The 20,065-nt window shown below is 42.5% G+C and overlaps 1 protein-coding gene across 3 annotated transcripts in view; it reads left to right on the forward strand.

Annotated features, from left to right (window-relative positions):
• LOC101545288 (death domain-containing protein CRADD) overlaps positions 1 to 19,682 on the forward strand; it is a 363,451-nt gene extending 343,769 nt beyond the window's left edge. For all 3 annotated transcript variants that reach the window (XM_055118377.1, XM_055118378.1, XM_004602743.2), the window contains one exon: positions 16,118 to 19,682. In XM_055118377.1, coding sequence (XP_054974352.1) covers positions 16,118 to 16,419 — 302 coding nt within the window. In that variant the 3' untranslated portion in view covers positions 16,420 to 19,682. The remainder of the gene's footprint in view (positions 1 to 16,117) is intronic.
• Positions 19,683 to 20,065: the final 383 nt, after the last annotated feature.

Genomic DNA, 20,065 nt, shown 5'->3' on the forward strand with positions numbered 1-20,065 from the left:
CCTTACCGGATGGTGTAAGGAACATGATGGAGGACAAATTGATGGCCTTGGGTCAAGTCTGTGCAAATAGATGAGATAAAATGAATGCCTGCGCAAAGTTGTAACATGAACTTTTAAAGGTTTTATACTACTTTGAAAGCATATACTCTACCAGTATTCAGTTCACTGTGTCTTATTTCAAAAGTCTAATGAGTGGTCCTTAAAAAAGCAGAAACAAACAAGCAAATAAATAAAAAATAGAAAGAAAAATTACTAAAGCCCCAACACCCTCTTTCTATGGTAGAAGATACAGAGGAAAGGATATGCAGCAAGAAGTGAATAATGGTTGATCACATGTCAGAAGATATAAATTCAGTCGAAAATAACAAAATTGCAATTTGTTCCATAGAAATTAGGCCTTGGAAGTTACTTGATTTTTACCTTTTATAAGTAAGAAAACCAACACAGAGAGGCTAAATGACTTATCCTGCACTCAATGGCTATCTAGTACCCAAGTCTGCCAATTCCTCAGCCAGAGCTCTGTCCTCCCACCTGCCTGCCTTTTAATTTGCCGAGAACTCAATTACTGCAAACTGTGTGTCGTTGACCTTCCTTGGACTTGCGCGTCAAATCAAGTTTTCCATTACAGTAAGTATGATTTACTGGTGTTTTGCAACATGGCCTTGTTATTTGGGGTAGGCTGTCACTTCATCATCCTGGAAATCAGTTTTAGAAAGACCAAACAGTTTATTTCTCTACCTCTCTGAGAGGACCAGATTGTTCTTTGTGATTATCTATCAGAACAAGGGGTTCCATCCTCATGTCCAAATAATTGGCTCAGAGCATAATGTTGCGTTAATCATTGGCCCACAGTCAGAATGATGACAAAGTGGAGCAGAATCACAGATGTTCCTTTCCCAACGCTCAACGAACTAAGCCCCAAAAACGGTTAAAAACAAAACATTCACCAGTAGCAACCACACAAATAAGAAGCCAAGTGCATCTTTATACCATGCACTTTGAAAAGTGGCAGGCGAGGTAGAAGCTTCCTTCCTCTTCCCACGGAAGCAGTACTAGGAAAGAAAGGGAAAGGGACAGAATCCCAAGGATTTCTACTGACCCTGAGGATGTCCGAGACCCAACTGAGCAATGAGCACCAACAGCAAATGCTGAGGAGGCAGTTCAGCCACCCAAGGCCCATCATCTCCAGGCCCCTGTGCTGGGCTCAGAAAAGAGACCAAAATTATGACAGGACCTTGCCTCATAGAGTAGACTTCATTTCCAAGAAAAGGCATAGTACCATGCCACCAGCAAAGCTCTCGAATCCTACTCTAATCTGGGACACAACACTGCATAGAAAATAACAGCTTACCTTATCGGAGCTCAGAGGAAGAAAGCCAACTGTTCCTAGGATCATGGGCAGAATGTCAAGGAGACATCAGTTCACACTGAGAGGATAAACCCAGGTTTTGGAGAGAGCCACTCATGTTGAATATAAGTATTTGTCCAACCCAGTGGTTGGAGAGATAGCACAGGGATTTAGGCACTTACTTGCATGCAGCTGACCCTGATTCAAGGACAGAGCTAAGAGCAACTCCCAAATACCCCCAGATATGTCCCCCATACAAAAAAAAGTATGAGGAGGGTGAAGACAGGTGTAGTGACAACTATATGAAAAAGTTAACATCGAATAATGAACGAAAGGAACAACTATCAATTGTTAATATACTGCCGCCCGTTCAAGAAAATCCAGCCTAGCAAGCTGCTCATGCTATAAAAGAGCATTCAAAGAAATAAAATTTAAAATAAATAAAAATTCATCATACCTATGGTGAAACATTACTGAGATTCTCTTATGTTCTACTTTTAATTCTGGTCAATTATACATAATGTGAAACTTGCCATCTTTTACCATTCAGTAGTGTAAGTGCATGCTTATTGTTGCAAAATCAGCCCCAGAACTCATTTCGTCTTGCAAAATCAAACATCTGTACCCATTGAACAACTTCTCAGTGGACCCATCTTCCAGCCCCTGGCAGCCATCATTCTTCCTACAATGTCTTCTTAAGTGAATTTAGCTTCTCTCAACATCCCATATGTGTGGAATCAGAGCATTTGTTCATGTGTGACTGGTGTGTCTCATTTAACATGATGTCCTCAAGATTCATTCACTGTAATATGCCAGGATTTTCTTCCTTTTTAAAGTTGCATGATATTCTATTATATATGTATATGATATTTTGTGTATCTTTTACTCTCATAGGTTGCCTTCTCTTTTGACTATTGTGAGCAATGCTAGCTATACCAATATCTTCAAGTTACTGTTTTCATTTCTTTGAAGTCTATAATCCAAAAGTGGAATTTTCAGGTCATGTGGTAATTTTGTCTTATTCACTTAAATATTCTTATTGACATCACATTTTCCAAGACAGCATATGTTTTAGGAATATTATTTCATGTCTGTTTAAAATACAATTCACCCTGCTATGCATACCAGCCAACTATCCATATCCCTCGAGTGACTCTCTTAGACCTCTCCATCATTTAATCTTTTTCTCCTCCCTTTTTGGTAACTTTAGTATCAGGGTCTGAGTTCAAGGTCTTGTGTTCACTTATCTGTTGCCTTGCTTTGTTTCTTTATATCCCATGTAAAAGAAAGGTGATCCGGTGTTTGCCTTTCTCCTTTTGCTGTATTTAACTTAATATGTCCCCTTTATTTATCTTATTATTTTTTAAAATTTTTAATTAGTGAATCACCATGAGGTAGTTACAGACTTACAAACTTTCATGTTTGCGTTTCAGTCATAAAATGATCGAGTACCCATCCCTCCATTTCCACCACCAATGATCCCACATCTCTCCCACGACCCCCACCCTGTCCCCTCCACCCTACCCCACTTCTGTGGCAGGGCATTCCCTTTTGCTCTGTCTCTCTCATTTTGAATGTTGTGGTTTGCAATAAAGATATTAAGTGGCATCATGTTCGGTCTATAGTCTACTTTCAGCCCATATCTCCCATCCTGAGCGGGCCCTCCTAGCAACCTTTACTTAGTGGTCCCTTCTCTATCTGAGCTACCTTTTCCCCAAGCATATGAGGCCGGCTTCTAAGCTGTTGAGTAATCCTCCTATTATTCTTGGGTGTTAGTCTCCCATTCGGTTACTTTATATTCTACAAATGAGTGCAATCTTTCTATGTATGTCATTTCACGTAACATTATACTTGCCATGTTGATCCACCTATGTGCAAATTTCATAACTTCATCTTTTCTAACAGTTTTGTAGTATTCTATTGTGCAGATGTACCAAAATTTCTTTAACCAGTCATCTGTTCTCAGGCACTCGTTTTTTTTTCCAGATTTTGGCTATTGTAATCAGTGCTTCAATGAACATACAAGTGCAGATGTCATTTCTACTGTACTTTTTTGCCTCTCTGGGGTATATTCCCAAATGTGGTATTGCTGGGTCAAATGGGAGCTCAATTTCTAAGTGCCCATACTGTTTTCCAAAAGGGCTGAACCAGTCCGCATTCCCACCAGCAGTGAAGGAGAGTCTCTTTCTCCCCACATCTGTGCCAACACTGGTTACTTTTGTTCTTTTGGATGTGGGCCAGTCTCTGTGATATGAGATGATATCTCATTGTTTTTTTGATCTGCATCTCCCTGATGATTAGTGATAAAGAGCATTTTTTCATGTGCCTTTTGACCATTCAGATTTCTTCTTTGAAAAAGTTTCTGTTCATTTAATCGCCCCATTTTCTGATGGGGTTGGATGTTTTCTTTTTGTAGAGTTCAACCAGTACCTTGTAAATCTTTGATATCAACCCCTTATCAGATGGCTATTAGGTGAATATCCTTTCCCATTCTGTAGATTGTTTTTGTATTCTGGTTTTGGTATCTTTTGATGTGCAGAAGCTTCTCAGTTTAAGGTAGTTCCATTTTTTTTTTTAAATCTCTGTTTTCACTTGTTTGGCCAGTGGAGTGTCACTTTAAAGATACCTTTAGCTTCAATGTCATGGAGAGTTTTGTTGACCCTGTCATCAATGGATTCTGGTCTGATGTTGAGGTCTTTAATTCATTTTGATCTGAATTTTGTGCAAGGTGTTAGGTAGAGGTCTGAGCCCATTTTTTTTGCACGTAGTTGTCAGGTTTGCCAGCACCATTTGTTACAGAGGCTTTCCTTGCTCCATTTCACATTTCTTGCTCCCTTATCAAAGATTAGGTGATCATATATTTGAGGGTGTGTGTGTAAGGATATTCCACCCTGTTCCATTGGTCTGAAGCTCTGCCTTTGGTCCAGTCCCATGCTGTTTTAATTATTACTGCTTTGTAGGGCTAAATCTGCCTCTGCGCCAGGCTGTCTTCACCAGGGCACCTCAGAGGAGTGCGGGTTGAGTTTCCTTCCCCACCCCAAGAAGAGCCCCATCAGTCAAAAACCTCCAGAATCCAGCCACAGCCATGCTCAAAGCCACTCTCAACATGCTTGGATGAGCCTCACCCATGAAGGAACTGACAGAGGAACCCACGTATGCGGGAACCGTGGCTGAGATCTCCAAGCCTGCTCAAATCGGAACTGGGCCTCTACCCAGGTGCCCCGTTTTCCAGTAACTTGGCAGCCACACCCACAAACTGCCCCTGGCACTCTGTAATCTCATCAATGGCCAAGATCCAGAGACTATAAAACAAAGCTCCCACAACTTCTTATAGAAATGCACCTAGACTGTGAGCTGTGCTACAACTCCATGCCTCCCAGGGATGGATCTTTCCTCTCCACCCTGTTTTTCTGCACGGAAAATGGCGGTGGCAGGAAAATCCTCGTGGCGAGAGCCACCTTCTAAGACTCCCAACCCAAAGGTATTTTTGCAGTTTTGTGGCTTATAAGCAATCATGGGAAGCAGGCGTTACCAACACAACCTCGGCCCAGGTAAGATCTGGAGCCGCTGAGCGCAAAACAGACCCTCTGCTCCTAAAGACTATGATCCCAGACTGTGAACTGAGTGAAAATATCAGAAATCCAAAACTGTGCAGCCACTGTTGTGGCCACGCGAGTTCATAGAGTCTTCATTCTCAACAATGAAAAGAAATTATTAAATGATGCCTTTTCATCATTTAATAATGCAGGCCTGATTGTTGGGGGGAAATTCCAAACAATAATAGTGAGTTCTCTATTGAAATATTGAATGTATTCAAAGTATAGAGAGAACAAAGTGAATATCATTAGCTACTTAGGTGGGGGCTGGGTGGGAGGGGGGTATTTTGGGGTTCTTGGTGGTGGAACATGTGCACTGGTGAAGAGATGGGGGGTCAATCATTATATGACTGAGACTTTTTTTAATTGTTTTTTTAAATTTATTTATTTTTAATTAGTGAATCACCGTGAGGGTACAGTTACAGATTTATACATTTTTGTGCTCATGTTTCCCCCATACAAAGTTCGAGAACCCATCCCTTCACCAGTGCCCATTCTCTACCACCAGTGAACCCAGCATCCCTCCCACCCTCCCCAATCCCATCTACCCCCACCCCACCCTGCCACTGTGGCAGGGTATTCCCTTTTGTTCTCTCTCTCTAATTAGGTGTTGTGGTTTGCAATAAAGGTGTTGAGTGGCTATTGTGTTCAGTTTCTAGTCTACATTCAGCACGCATCACCCTTCCCCCTCATGGCCTCCGCCTGTATTATACTTGGTGATCCCTTCTCTGAGTTGCCCAGAATTAGAGACCACCTCCAATCCACAGAGTCAACCTCCTGGTACTTATTTCTACTATTCTTGGGTGTTAGTCTCCTACTCTGTTATTCTATATTCCACAGATGAGTGCAATCTTTCTATGCATATGACTGAGTCTTAAACATGAAAGCTTTGTATTTTTTTTCACGGTGATTCAATAAAATAAAAACTCACAAAAAAAAAAGAGAGAGATGATCAAAGCCAAAAAAAAAAAAAAAAGAATAGTGACTTCTAGAAGCCAGTGAAAAACAAGTGCTTTCATTGTTATAATTAGAAGAAAGTGATTTCTCCAAACAACCTTAATGACTGACAAAATTCTCTGTAGAAAAAGAATAAAACCTTGCTGATTATTTGAAATAATAAATAAATAAATAAATATTCTCAAAAAAAAAAAAAGCTCCCGGAAGAAAGCAATGCAGAATCTTGCACAGCAGAGCCTGGCTAGCTACCCATGGCATATTTGATATGCCAAAAAAAAGTAACAATAATGGGCCTCATTCCCCTGAACTTGAACACAACAGGGACGAATGAGACATTACTGGCGCCCACTCAAGCAAATCAATGAGCAATGGGATAACAGTGATACAGTGTAGTAGAGTTTGAGGTTGGGGAAGGTGATGACTTCCAGCTTATTTTTCCCCAGAATTGCTTTAGCTATTCATGGGTGGTTGTTGTTCTATATGAATTTCAGGAGTGTTTGATCCATTTATTTGAAGAATTTCATGGTTATCCTTATTTCGTGAAGTAGAGTTTTGTAGTTTTCTTTGTACAGGTCCTTTACCTTCCTAGTTAAGCTGATTCAGAGGTACTTGACTTTCTGAGTCATGATTGTGAACGAAATTGCTTTTTTCATGTCATTTTATTCTCTCTCACTTGTGTATAGGAAAGCCATGGACTTTTTGGTATTGATTTTATAGCCTGCGATTTTACTATACAAGTCTATTGTTTTTAGGAGTTTCTTGGTAAAGGCTTTAGGGTTCTCTAAATAGAGTATCATATCATCTGTAAATAGTAGAGATTGATTTCTTCCTTTCTTACCTGAATGCCCTTAATATCTTTTTCTTGTCTAACCGCTATTGCAAGTACTTCCAGTACTATATTGAGCAGAAGTGGTGAGAATGGGCATCCTTGTCTTGTTCCTGATCTTAGAGGGAAGTCTCTTAGCTTTTCCCCATTGAGCATAATGCTTGCCTTGGGTTTGTGATAAATGGCTTTGACTATATTGAGGAAAGTTCCTTCAAAACCCATTTTGGTGAGAGTTTTCATCATAAACAGGCGCTGAATCTTGTCAAATACTTTCTCTGCATCTATTGATATGATCATATGGTTTTTATCTTTTCTTTTGTTCAGATGATGGATTATGTTGATTGATTTCTGAATGTTACAACATCCTTGCATCCCAGGGATGATCCGACTTGTTCATGGTGTATAATCTTTTTGATGAGTTGTTGGATCCTATTTGCTAATATTTTGTTGAGGATCTTTGCATCCATGTTCATCAGGGATATCAGCCTGTGGTTTTCTTTTTTTGTGGTGTCTTTGTTTGATTTTGGTATTAGGTAGATATGTGCCTCAAAGAAAGTGTTTGGGAGAGTTTCTGTTTCTTCAATTTCCTGGAAAAGCTTGAGAAGAACTGGCAATAGGTCCTGTTTAACTGTTTGGAAGAATTGCTAGTGAATCCATCTGGACGGGGCTTTTATTTTTGGGAAGACTTTTGATTACAGTTTCAATTTCTTTGATATTAATATGTCAATTCAGGTATTCTAGATCTTCTTGGTTCAACTTTGGGAGAGGATAAGAATCCAGGAATTTATCCACTTCTTCTAAATTCTCTTGTTTCATGGCATACAGACTTTCAAAGTAGTCTCTGATGATGTTTTGAATTTCTTTGGTTTCTGTTGTGATGTTCCACCTTTTTATTTCTGATTTGGTTTATTAGGGTTCTCTCTCTTTCTTTGTGAGTCTTGCTAGTGGTTTATCAATCTTTTTTTTTTTTTTATCAAAAACCAGCTCTTGGTTTCATTGATCTTTCGGATTTTTTTTTTTAGTTTCCATGTCATTAATTTATGCTCTAAGCTTTGTTGTTTCTTTCTTTCTGCCTGGTTTGGGCTCCTTTTGTTGGTCCTTTTCTAAGATCTTGAGCTGTGAAGTCAAGTTATCTATGTAGGCCCTTTCTTCCTTCCTGAGGAATGCATGCAGAGCTATAAATTTTCCCCTTAACACATCTTTAGCTGTGTCCCATAAGTTCTGGTAACTCGTGTCTTCATTCTCATTTGTTTCCAGTTATCTTTTGATTTCTTCCTTGATTTCCTTCCTGAACCACTCGTTGTTCAACATTGAGTTGTTTAATTTCCAAGTGTTTGATTTGGTTTTCTGCATCTGTGTGTGATTAACTTCTATCTTCAGTGCATCGTGGTCTGAAAAGATAGTTGATACAATTTATATCTTCCTGATTCTTTTGAGGTATGTTTTGTGACCCAGCACATGATCTATTTTGGGAAATGTTCTGTGTACACTGGAAAAAAATGTGTATTCTTTCATTTGGGGATGTAAAGCCCTGTACAGATCTATTAGCCCTCTCTCTTCTATCTCTTCCTTCAAAGCCAGTGTTTCCTTGCTGAATTTTAATCTTCTTTATCTATCTAGAGGTGATAGGGCATGGTTGAAGTCTCCAACTACTATTGTGTTGCTAGCAATGTCCTCGTTAAAATCTGCTAGCAGTTGTTTTAAGTATTTAGCTGGTCCCTCATTAGGTGCGTATATGTTTAGGAGTGTGATTTCTTCCTCCTGTATATATCCCTTGATTAGTAAAAAATGGCCTTCACTGTCCCTTCTAATCTTTTTCAACCTGATACTAGTATGGCCACCTCGGCTTTTTTGAGGGAGTTGTTTGCTTGCAGGATTATTTTTCCATCCTTTGACCTTGAGTCTGTGTTTGCTCTGACTGTTCAGATATGTTTCTTGTAGGAGCAGAATGTTGGGTTTAGTTTCCGAATCCATTTTTCCACTCTGTGTCTTTTAATTGGTGCATTTAGACCATTGACATTGAGAGATTATTGTCATGGGATTTTGTGCCATCTTTCTTTAGGGGTTTGTTGTGCTTGTAGGGGGTTTTCCTGTCTTATAATAGCCTCTTTAGTTCTTCTTTTAAGTTTGATTTTGAGTCTGTGATGTTCCTGAGCTTTTGTTTATCCATGAAATAGTGTGTATCGTTCCTTTGAGTTTGAGTGAGAGTTTTGCTGGACAAAATATTCTTGGTGAGGTGTTCATTTCATTGAGTTTTTTCCACTATATCCCCCCATTGTATTTGGGCTTGTAGGGTTTCTTCTGATAGGTCTGCTGTAAATCTAAGGGGTGCTCCTTTGTATGTGATTTCCTTCTTTGACCTTGCTGCTTTGCAGTATTGTGTCTGTCCTAGGCATTCATCATTCTGACTATGATATATCTTGGAGTAATTTTATTAGGGTCTCCTTTAGCTGGCAATCTTCGGGCTCCTTGGATCTGGATGTTTGCATTCCCCAGCTCTGGGAACTTTTCAGCAATGATATTTTTAACTGAGGCTTTTTTATTGGGGTTGCCTCCCTATCCTTCTGGTACTCCAATGATTCTAATGTTGTTCCTCTTGAAATCATCCCGTAGGTCTCTAATTTGTCCTTGAGCTATTTTAAGGTCCTTTCCCATTGTTTGTTGTTGCCTGTAAGCTTCCTGTAGCTCATCTGTAACCTTGCTGATTTCGTCTTCGGATATAGCCATTTTGCTGTTGAGGGCACCCACTGAGTTTTTAATTTCATCTACCGAATCCTTTATTTGTGGCACTTCTTTTTGTAGCTTTTTATTTTCCTGCTCTCATTTCTTCCTGTATTTTCTTGGCTGTCTGTTCCGTTCCACTGTTTATTTCATGTCCTCCTTTAATTTTCTGGATTCCTGTTTCATTGTTTCTTTGAGTTCATTGAACATCTTCAACATTTCATCTCTGAATTTTTTTTTTCTTTTTGCATCACACCCAGCAGTGATCAGGAGTTATTCCTGGCTCTGCACTCAGGAATTACTCCAGGCAGTGCTCGGGGGACCATATGGGATGCCTGGAATTGAATCTGGGTCAGCCACGTGCAAGGCAAGCGCCCAACCCTCTGTACCAGTCCCATCATCTCCGAATTCTTTATTGGAGAGATCATATTTGTGAGTATTCCCTGTTGAGGCATCTGAACCCTTTTCATCATCCTCTCCTCGTGGTGGGGATTTTTGCTGTTTCTTCATGTGTTTGTAGTAGTATGGAGGTAGGACCTTCCAGTTCACTATCAGTATTCCCCTCTAGTTGCGAGAAAGGCTTCTGGATGAGCTCAATCGATGGTGGTTGCCTTTTTCCCCTTCTAGAGTTCCACCTTCCTCTCAGGTGCTCCTCTGCGGCCTCTAGTGAAGCTTCGCAGGATATGTTCTTTTATATTGGGCTTGTACAGCTTCTTGTGCCCACCAGTATTATGGTGCAATTGGAATAAGCTACTGGACTATTGGCCTAATGCGTTTGAGATAGACAGGATATTCTCCACAGAATTAGGTGATGGAGATGGAGATGTGAGTCCAGAGTGCTGGGAAAGGGGAAAATAACTGCAGCCATGTGAGTGGCCAATGGCCCCACAGGAGGTCACACTTACTTCTGCGGAGGCCACTTCCCCTACCATGATGTAGGTGGGGTGCCAGGTGGGGAGACAAGGAGCAAGCCGGGGACTGCGCTGCAGAATGGTGTGGGGGCGGACAGGATGGCAGTCGGGGAGGCTGGGTGGCTCAAGGTCCGATGGGCTGACGGGGGCATAGGCACAGGGAGAATGGCGGGCGGGGTCCGGTTCACTCACCTGGGACAGGGAGCAAGCTGGGGGCCACACTGCCCTTATTTATTTTAATGTGAATTTTATTCATGTTCTCCTGAAAGGCATTGTTCTATCTTTTTTTATAAGTGAGTAATATTCCTCTGTATGTGTGTGTGTGTGTGTGTGTACTACATTTTCTTTGTATCCATGTCATTAGGCACTTGAGTCTCATTTCCAGATCTTAGCTATTGTAAATAATGTTACAACAAATAGAACTGTTATATGTATATAACAGTTATATATTACATATATTCAAATTAGTGGTTCGGGGATAGATGCCTAGGAACAGAATTTTGGGGTGTTGCTAGAATTTAATCTATTTTTAGTGTATTGAGAAATCTCTGTACTATTTTCTGTAGAAACTGGACCAATTTATATTCCCACTAACACCATATGAGGGTTCTTTTTCATCACAACCCACCAGCACCTGTTTTAGATCTTTTTGATATGGTAATTTCATTTTTAATTTTTTGAGAAACCACCCTGCTATTTCCCATAGTAGCTACATCATCTCACACTGCTGCCAATAGCATACACAGGTTTCAGTTTCTCCCATCCTTACCATCACTTATCTGTTATTTTCTTTAATAGTAGCCAGCCTGGTCTGTAGACTGTGAACTAAGCCATAGCACCACACCGGCCGAGGAGGGGAAATATCCTTCTTTCTAGGTTTTTTTTCCCTTTTCGGGGAGAAGCGGTATGCCATATTATGAGGACTATTAAGCAGGTACAAACTTGGTGGCGCAGGAAGGAGAAAAAAAAAAAGACTTATGAACTTGAAACAGCGGGACGTGTGGGCAGTCTCAGGCCGGGGGCGATACAGGCACGCGCTCCGCCGAGATTCGACCCAAGTGGCCACGCTTTTGTGCAGCCACTCTGCTGCTGATTGACCACAATCCGGAGGCCAGCTAGACTACTTTTTGTCCCAGCAACTGCTTGCAGCCATGTCTCTAGACTGTGAACTAAGCCATTGCCCTGTGCTGCCCCAGGAAGGGAAATGATGCAACTTCTAACATAAATCCCCCTGGACTTAATTACTAAAATACCAAAATACAGAAATCTTAAACCGCATGGCCGAAATCATGGCCACACTACTTCATATCTCATCATTCTCATCAATGGAAAACTAATTATCAAATGCTACCTTGTCAGTAGGGCTCTTTTTTTGGGAGGAAACTCCAACAACAATAGTGAGTTTTGTGTTTAAATATGGAATGTAATCAAGGTAAAGAAAAAATGAAGTGAAATTTATCAGTTACGCAGGTGGGGGTGGGGGGGTGGGAGGTATACTGGGGTTTTCAGGGGTGGAATATGGGCACTGGTGAATGGACGGGTGTTCGAGCATTGTATAACTGAGACATAAGCCTAAGAACTTTGTAACTTTCCACATGGTGATTCAATAAAATAAATAATTTAAAATTAAAAAAATAGTAGCCAGCCTATTGAATGTGAAGTGGAATGAGATTAATTTTTTTCACCTTAATTTACTGGGGGGAGGGAGTCTTCAATAGTATTTGGGGGACCATGTTGTACCAGATATCAAACCTGGGACTCCCACATGCAAAGAAGCTCTCTCTAGCCCTTTGAGCCATTGCCTCTGCCCAGAATGTTAAATGACGTATTGAAGAGCCAAGAAAAGAAATTGAGATCAGGGGTCAGAGAGATGATACAAGGAGTAGGGCTCTTGCCTTGCATGAACCAATCCCTCAGTTCTAATTTTGGCATCACACAGTCTACACATCTAGGGTTTGATGCTGGAGATTCAAAGCACCATTTGGTGGGGAGGGTCCCCAGCACCACCAGGATGAAGCAGCACTGCATCCTCAGGTGCTTGCAGTGAACTGCCAGCCTGTTACGGTGGAAATCACTGACAAAGGAATCCTGGCTCTCTGAGCTCTCTGAGCACTGCTTGGGAGGTTAAATTTTTAAAAATAATTGTGTCATTGATGTTAAATAACCTGAGGAGGTTATTATTATTATTATGGAAGAATATATATTTTAAGTCTGAGACAAGATTAAAATGTTATGAGGAAAAAAGTCAGATGTGACAGGGAGAGGATATTGAAAATGTTGATTATTGAGCAATAATATAATAAAATATGTATTTACCACTTGCACTTTCATGGTTTTCTCAGTATTGCGTGTATATTTAACAGCATTTCAGAAAGCCATTTAATTTCTGTTTCTTTTCTTCTCTTGCATGCAATAAAACTAAATGACTTTTTTTGGGAAAGAAATATAAAACATCATTATATTATCCAGAGATGTCCAGAATGATATCCCCCAATATAAATACAATGGCAGACAGATTTGGCTAATTTGTTTTCTTTGAACTTTTTTATGTGACTTGAGTCTGTTTAATGAGCCCATCTTTTATAAAGCCCATAAAGTCATTGTTATTAGCATAAAATATTGATCAATCTAGAAATGTTATTCTAATTACATTTTAGACGTTTTTATTATTGCAGTCTTGACAAACAGCAGGAAGTATACTTGGCAGTTGCACTTACACTGCAGGCCTTTGGGCACTGGCAAACGTCATGCAGCTGGGAGCGTGTGTGGTGGGAAAGGACAGTGCTGCTGAGTGGGCCCCTCAGTGTGCAGTTCATGAACCAACACTGCTGGTGCGCATGAAGTGAGATGGACCCACCCTGCTGCTGCAGACATTCAGTGCAGGGCAGCGCGTACCCAAGATGCCCAGCAAGGAAGACAGAAATGGCACTTCTCCTCGGGCTGTCCTTAGTAACTGGCACCAACACCATTCTTTTCTTTTTTTTAGTTTTTTTTTTTAAATTTTGCAAAGTGGTTCACAATATTAGATTACATTTAATATTCAAACACCAATCCCACCACCATGACACCTTCCCACCACTGTATTTCGGATGTTTCCATCCCAAACCCCAATCTCTGCCCCAAAGCAGAACTGAAATAATATATTTTGTATTGTTTGTTATGAAAATCTGCTGAGAATGCTAGAAAAAAGTGTCCTTAGAGGAAAGTGTGAGGGGGGCTAGAGCAATAGCACAGCGGGTAGGGCGTTTGCCTTGCACGTGGCCGACCCGGGTTTGATACCCAGCATCCCATATGGTCCCCTGAGTGCAAAGCCAGGAGTAACCCCTGTGCATTGCCGGGTGTGACCCAAAAAAAAAAAAAACCCAAACCAGAGGAAAGTGTGAGGATTGATGTATTTCATCCAGGGATCCTTAAGTCCCTCTACAAGAGATCACTAACATGTTGTTAAAGGTTGAGCCTTGTGTTATATATATATATATATATATATATATGTGTGTGTGTGTATATATATATGTATATATGTGTATATATATACATATATATAATATACACACATATATAATATATACATATATATGTAAAATAAACGTATGTTTCCCTCTAAGATTGGTTGCCTCCTACTTTGGACCCTGTCGCATGTGGTGCAGTAATCCTGGAGTGTGGGCAGAGTATGTGGTTTGAAGTAAATAGTTGCACTTGTGGGTGATCCTCAGCCTGAGCATGTGGAGAGCAACCGTGAGCGTGGTGGCGGCTGAGTTGTGGAATTTTTCGGCTGCCGGGGCTGGGTCCCTTGGGGCGGGGAGGGGTCTCACCCACCCCACTCCGGGGCGCCCCGAGTGAAACAGCCTTGCATGGGGTCTGGCGACGTGGTCGTGGCGAGCGTCACGACACCCTTCTTTTCCATGTTTCCTGTCCCTATCTTTCTCCCTGCCACAGAGAACTTCTGTCACTTCCTTGAGTATCCCTGTTCTCCCGCTTCGGCACCTTTGCACACGGAGAATTCCCCTGGTGAGAAAATACTTCCCTCCCTGTTCTCCCAGGGGCTCCTGTTTCTCATGCACAGGCCTGGCCTGGGCCCTCCGCCCCCTGGAAGGTTTGCGTCATGGCCAACCCCCCTGGTCAGCTCAGGACTGTGCTCAGTCAGCCAGTTGTCACCCACTCGCTCAGCAATCCGGCTTAGCTGCCTGCGCCTGGCTACACGGACTTGCTCCTCCTCTCCGGGCCTCTGCCAGGATGCTGACTCCTTCTGGGCCTGCGCTGGTGCGCCGCACTCAGCTTTCCCCACTTCCTGCTACCTCCCACCCTCTGCATCTTACTTTTCCTCTGCAGACCTCCTGGCTCCTGCTTCCCTTAGAATTGCAGCTTTCCTCGGCAGTGTCCAAGTTGATCAGCGGGGAGTGGCTGCTCTGATGAAGCGGGAGTCTCCAGCACTAGCTGCTGCTTGGGGAGGGAATGGCGTGTCAGCACCCACGGGTCAGGGCCGGAGGGGGCAGGGGCCCACGAAGGCACTCTGAAGCGGCCCCAGAACCCTCTGTTTGCTCTCTTTGAAAAGGTGAGCGGGCAGCATCCCTGGCAACAGCGGCACTAGCAGGTGCATGCGATGCCATCCTAAATGTATGTTTTTTTTTTTTTGCTTTTGGGGTCACACCTGGCGATACACAGGGGTCACTCCTAGCTTTGCACTCAGGAATCACCCCTGGCGGTGCTCAGGGGACCATATGGGATGCTGGGAATCGAACCCGGGTCGGCCGCGTGCAAGGCACACGCCCTACCCGCTGTGCTATCGCTCCAGCCCCATAAATGTATGTTTGATAGACCAAGACCGAAAGGAAATAGATCAGATTGTCACGAAGGTGGGGTTCTCAGATGGGATTTCTAGTTTGCATTTTTTGTTTTTGGAGTTTTGCTAGTGAATTTGCGTAGATGTTAAATGGTATTTCCTTTTTTTTTGTTTTGTTTTGTTTTGTTTTTTGCTTTTTGGGTTACATCCAATATTGCTCAGGGGTTACTTCTGGCTCTGCACTCAAGGGATCATTCCTGGCGATGCTTGGGAGACCATATGGGATGCCGGGGATTGAACTTAGGTCGGCCACACCTTATCCGCTGTACTATCATTCCGGCCCCATCCTTTCTTTCCTTTTCCTTCCTTCCTTCCTTCCTTCCTTCCTTCCTTCCTTCCTTCCTTCCTTCCTTCCTTCCTTCCTTCCTTCCTTCCTTCTTTACTTCCTTCCTTCTTTCTTTCCTTTCATTCTTTTTTTTTTTTTTTGGGGTCACACCTGGCGATGCACAGAAGTTATTCCTGGCTCTGAACTCAGGAATTACCCCTGGCAGTGCTCAGGGGACCATATGGGATGCTGGGAATCGAACCCGGGTCAGCAGCGTTCAAGGCAAACGCCCTACCCACTGTGCTATCACTCCAGCCCACCTTTCATTCTTTCTGTCTTTTGTTTGGGGCCTCCTCTGGCAGTGCTCAGGGATCACTCCTGGTGTGCTCAGGGGACCATATGAGATTCTGGGGATTGAATCCTGGTCTGCCACATGCAAGGCAAACACCCTAGTCCGCTGTACTATTGTTCCAGCCCTAAATGGTATTTCTTAAACTTCTGACTTACATATTCACCCAGAGCAGCCCCCTCCAAGTTAAAAAAAAATGGGAAACGTTGTTCCCTACCATTTAGGAGCTCTGTATGGAGCCTCCCCATTTTTTGTAGTTTGTCTCTTTGTTGTTCTCAACTTCTGTTGTTTCTCTCCTCCCCAGATGACCACGTGGCTGGGATCCCGGCTCATGTCCTCAGCAGCTCACCAACAGACCGACAGATTAACCAGCTGGCCCAGAGGCTGGGAGCAGAGTGGGAGCCAGTAGTGCTGGCTCTGGGACTGACGCATACCGACATCTACCGCTGCAAGGCCAACCACCCGCACAGTGTGCACGCACAGATGGTGGAGGCCTTCGTCCGCTGGAGGCAGCGCTACGGCAAGCAGGCCACCTTCCAGAGCCTGCACCGTGGTCTCCAGGCCGTGGAGGCTGACCCCTCATTGCTCCAGCACATGCTAGAATGATGGTGCCCCTCCCCCCTTCGCCTCCTGGGGAGCAGGTCCCCAGGCCACAAAACAATGGGATAGATACCTAGGGTGGGTAGGTGTTTGCAGTTTGCAGGTCTTTTTTAGTTTTTCCTGTGTTTCTGTGTTTCTGTGTGTGTGTGTGTGTGTGTGTGTGTGTGTGTGTGTGTGTGTTTCATGATCTTTAGATAAAGGGAGAAAATAGGATTTCAACTTGAAAGCCCAAATTACTCAGATCTCCCACATTAATCTAATAATTCATTGTTTTTAATTACTGGAGGGTTGCATTGTTTTCATTGTACAATTTTTAATTGTGTAGCCCCTTTTTAGTAGATCACAGTAGATTTTTTTACAATACTGTTGCTACATTGCGTGCAGGTGTTTTATATGTAAAACATCCCCTTTTATGTTGCCTGGGAACTGACTTTGGTACTAATGATGCTGATGGTAATAAAAAGCGAATCACTATATTTAACTTTCATGAGAAAGTACTGTTTGTTCCCCAGCCCCATTCTTGTATTACACAGATGAAGGGTATAAAATTACCGTAGTGGTCAAGACTGACCATAGCAGGGAAATGCTTACATTTTTCAGTCAAGATAAATAGCTCAAACCAGTGTCTGAATTTAAAACACGACCTCTCCTTCCAAAGGCCAGTTCAAGTATTAGCATGCGTACCTGAGCCCTTCATCTCTTAAGATTGCTTTAAAAACCTCAGCAGCCTCTTGTGAAAGGATTGTGAAACAATAAAGGGTGTGGTCTTTCCATTCAAGCCAGATGATTAAAATGTTGTGCTCCTAGGTGTCTGATTTGTGTGTGTGTGTGTGTGTGTGTGTGTGTGTGTGTGTATGTGTGTGTGTGGGCGGAGGGTTGGCCTTTTATGAATAATAACATGGTATTTAATAAATGACTTACTGTTTTCAAAGATTTTCTATAAATGATCTGCGAAGTGATTGGGCAAGACAAGTGAGCCTCCCTGTGTAGCAAAATTCAGTGATTTGCCTGAAGAAGGTGTGGGTCGAACTAAGTGTGTCTTTGGAGGCTCCTGGCAGCCATTTGCTGCTATTTAACGAGCTAGGTTAGAAGCTGGAGTTCAGCCCTGCTCGCCACCTCATGACTGCAGCTCCTGAGTCACTGTACTTCACCTCTGTGATGCCTCAGTTTCTTCAGGGATAGAATGAGGAAGTGATTATCCCCAGGTTCAAGAATTTTATGATGATTAATGGAAGAATGGCTGCCGAGAACTCACCCAATGCCTGACCCTGGCTCATCTCTCTGGAAATGGTGCTGGTGATTTTGCTACTGTGGCTCCAAAGACCCAAATGAACAGTAATTAAGACTGAGGAAGAAATGCTTTTTCCATATTTCTTGCTCAGTGTTACATGGTTTTGTTTACATGACAACCCATCCGGTCCAGGGATGTGTAGACCCCAGTCAAAGATCTGTCCTTTTCTATAACTGGAAAATATGTTTCCTGATCCCAGCTTAACTCTTGATTTTTCAAAGGTGGGAAGGGGGTAAGGGAATGGTCATTTTTACCTTTCTCCTGTCTGAGTGTAGGTTAGCAGAGTGGTGGAGTTGAATATGAAGTGGGTCCTCACAAAAGGTGACAATAGTGTCTTGACTCCATCCTTTGAAACCTTTCCTAAACTGAAAAACACAGCCTTTCATGGCTCAATAAACCATTCAGAAGTATGATCTAGTGCCCTTATCAGCCCTAATTTTCCTTTCTATAGTCTAGCCACTAATCATGTAGTAATTCGCATATCTTTGGTCACATGACAGCCCAGTGATTAAACTGAAGTTTGACTACTACTTCAGTTCTTCAGTAAGTTGCTTGCCTTTATGAATCTTGGGCCTGTTACTTTTCCGTTTCCCCCACTCCCTCCCGCCCCCAGCCTGGGTTTTGTGCAGACAGTGGCATTGGCTATTGTTCTCACCATGTCCAGATGAGCGGATAGTCTGAGTGCCCTGTTGCATTGGAAGAGAGGGCCCTGAGTCTGATGGTTAGTGAGGTCGTCTTCCCACCATGTGAAAGGAATCTGTCACACACGAAGAAACTTCTGTGCTCTGTCAACAGTAGAACGACAACGAGTGGCATGTGGGTCTGTGTTAATCTGTGAAGCCGTAAGAGAGCTTAGCTTCTAGCCATGAAAAGCAGGGTTTCTGATCTCAAACATGGCAGCTGAGTGGCGTTGGGCCTACTCATGATCTTTCAGACAATTTGAAGAATGGATGAATGAAGCATCCACACCTCTCTACCTCATTTCTGCCCTGTGGTATCTTTTCCTACTCGAGAGAATCAGTAGGTGATGTTCCCTCGAGGAGTCCATGTTCTTCTGCACACAAGAAGACTACAGTTGTGGAAAGTGCCTTCTCCTAACAAAGTGGCAGATGAGAGCGCTGAGCTGGCAGAGCCTTTGCAGATGCTGAATAATGACAAAAATACGTCTTGCTTCACTTTGATTTGGTGCGTGTGTTTGCATGTGTGCAGATGTGCATGCTTATGTGCATGTATGAGCATACTGTTTTACTCAGTTTTATCAATATAAAAATGGCGTGTTTTAAAGCAACCTCTGTTGGAGAGGATGTGGGGAGAAAGGGACCCTTCTACACTGCTGGTGGGAATGCCGACTAGTTCAGCCCTTTTGGAAAACAATATGGACGATTCTCAAAAAACTAGAGGTTGAGCTCCCATTTGACCCAGCAATACCACTGCTGGGAATATATCCCAGAAAAGCCAAAAAGTATAGTCGAAATGACATCTGCACTTATATGTTCATCGCAGCACTGTTTACAATAGCCAGAATCTGGAAAAAACCTGAGTGCCCTAGAACAGATGACTGGTTGAAGAAACTCTGGTACATCCATACAATGGAATATTATGCAGCTGTTAGAAAAAATGAGGTCATGACGTTTGCATATAAGTGGATCAGCATGGAAAGTATCATCCTAAGTGAAATGAATCAGAGAGAGACAGACATAGAAAGATTGCACTCATCTGTGGAATATAGAATAATAGACTATAAGACTAACACCCAAGAATAGTAGAAATAAGTACCAGGAGGTTGTCTCCAGGGCTTGGAGGCTGGTCTCTCATTCTGGACAACTCAGAGAAGGGAACACCAAGTAAAATGTGGTCGGAGGCCATGTGGGGGAAGGGTGATGCGGGCCGAATATAGACTAGAGACTGAACACAATGGCCACTCAATACCTTTATTGCAAACCACAACACCTAATCAGAGAGAGAGAACAAAAGGGAATACCCTGCCATAGTGGCAGTGTGGGGTGGGGGGAGACGGGACTGGGGAGGGGGGGAGGGATGTTGGGTTTACTGGTGGCAGAGAATGGGCACTGGTGAAGGGATGGGTTCTCGAACTTTGTATGGGGGAAACATGAGCACAAAAATGTATAAATTTGTAACTGTACCCTCACGTTGACTCACTAATTAAAAATAAACTATTAAAAAATAAATAAAGTAGCACTGTCAAAAAATGGCGTGTTTATTAGAAAATAAATTTGAAAAATATATAGCAAAAAACAAGAAAAAATAAAATTATCTCTATGTAAGACTTCTATACATGCATATATAGAAATGAAACTGAACTCTCAAAATGTATGTTGGTAAACCAATGATGAATTTTGT

The sequence above is a fragment of the Sorex araneus genome, chromosome 10 (assembly GCF_027595985.1).
Source record: "Sorex araneus isolate mSorAra2 chromosome 10, mSorAra2.pri, whole genome shotgun sequence".
NCBI classification, from domain to species: domain Eukaryota; kingdom Metazoa; phylum Chordata; class Mammalia; order Eulipotyphla; family Soricidae; genus Sorex; species Sorex araneus.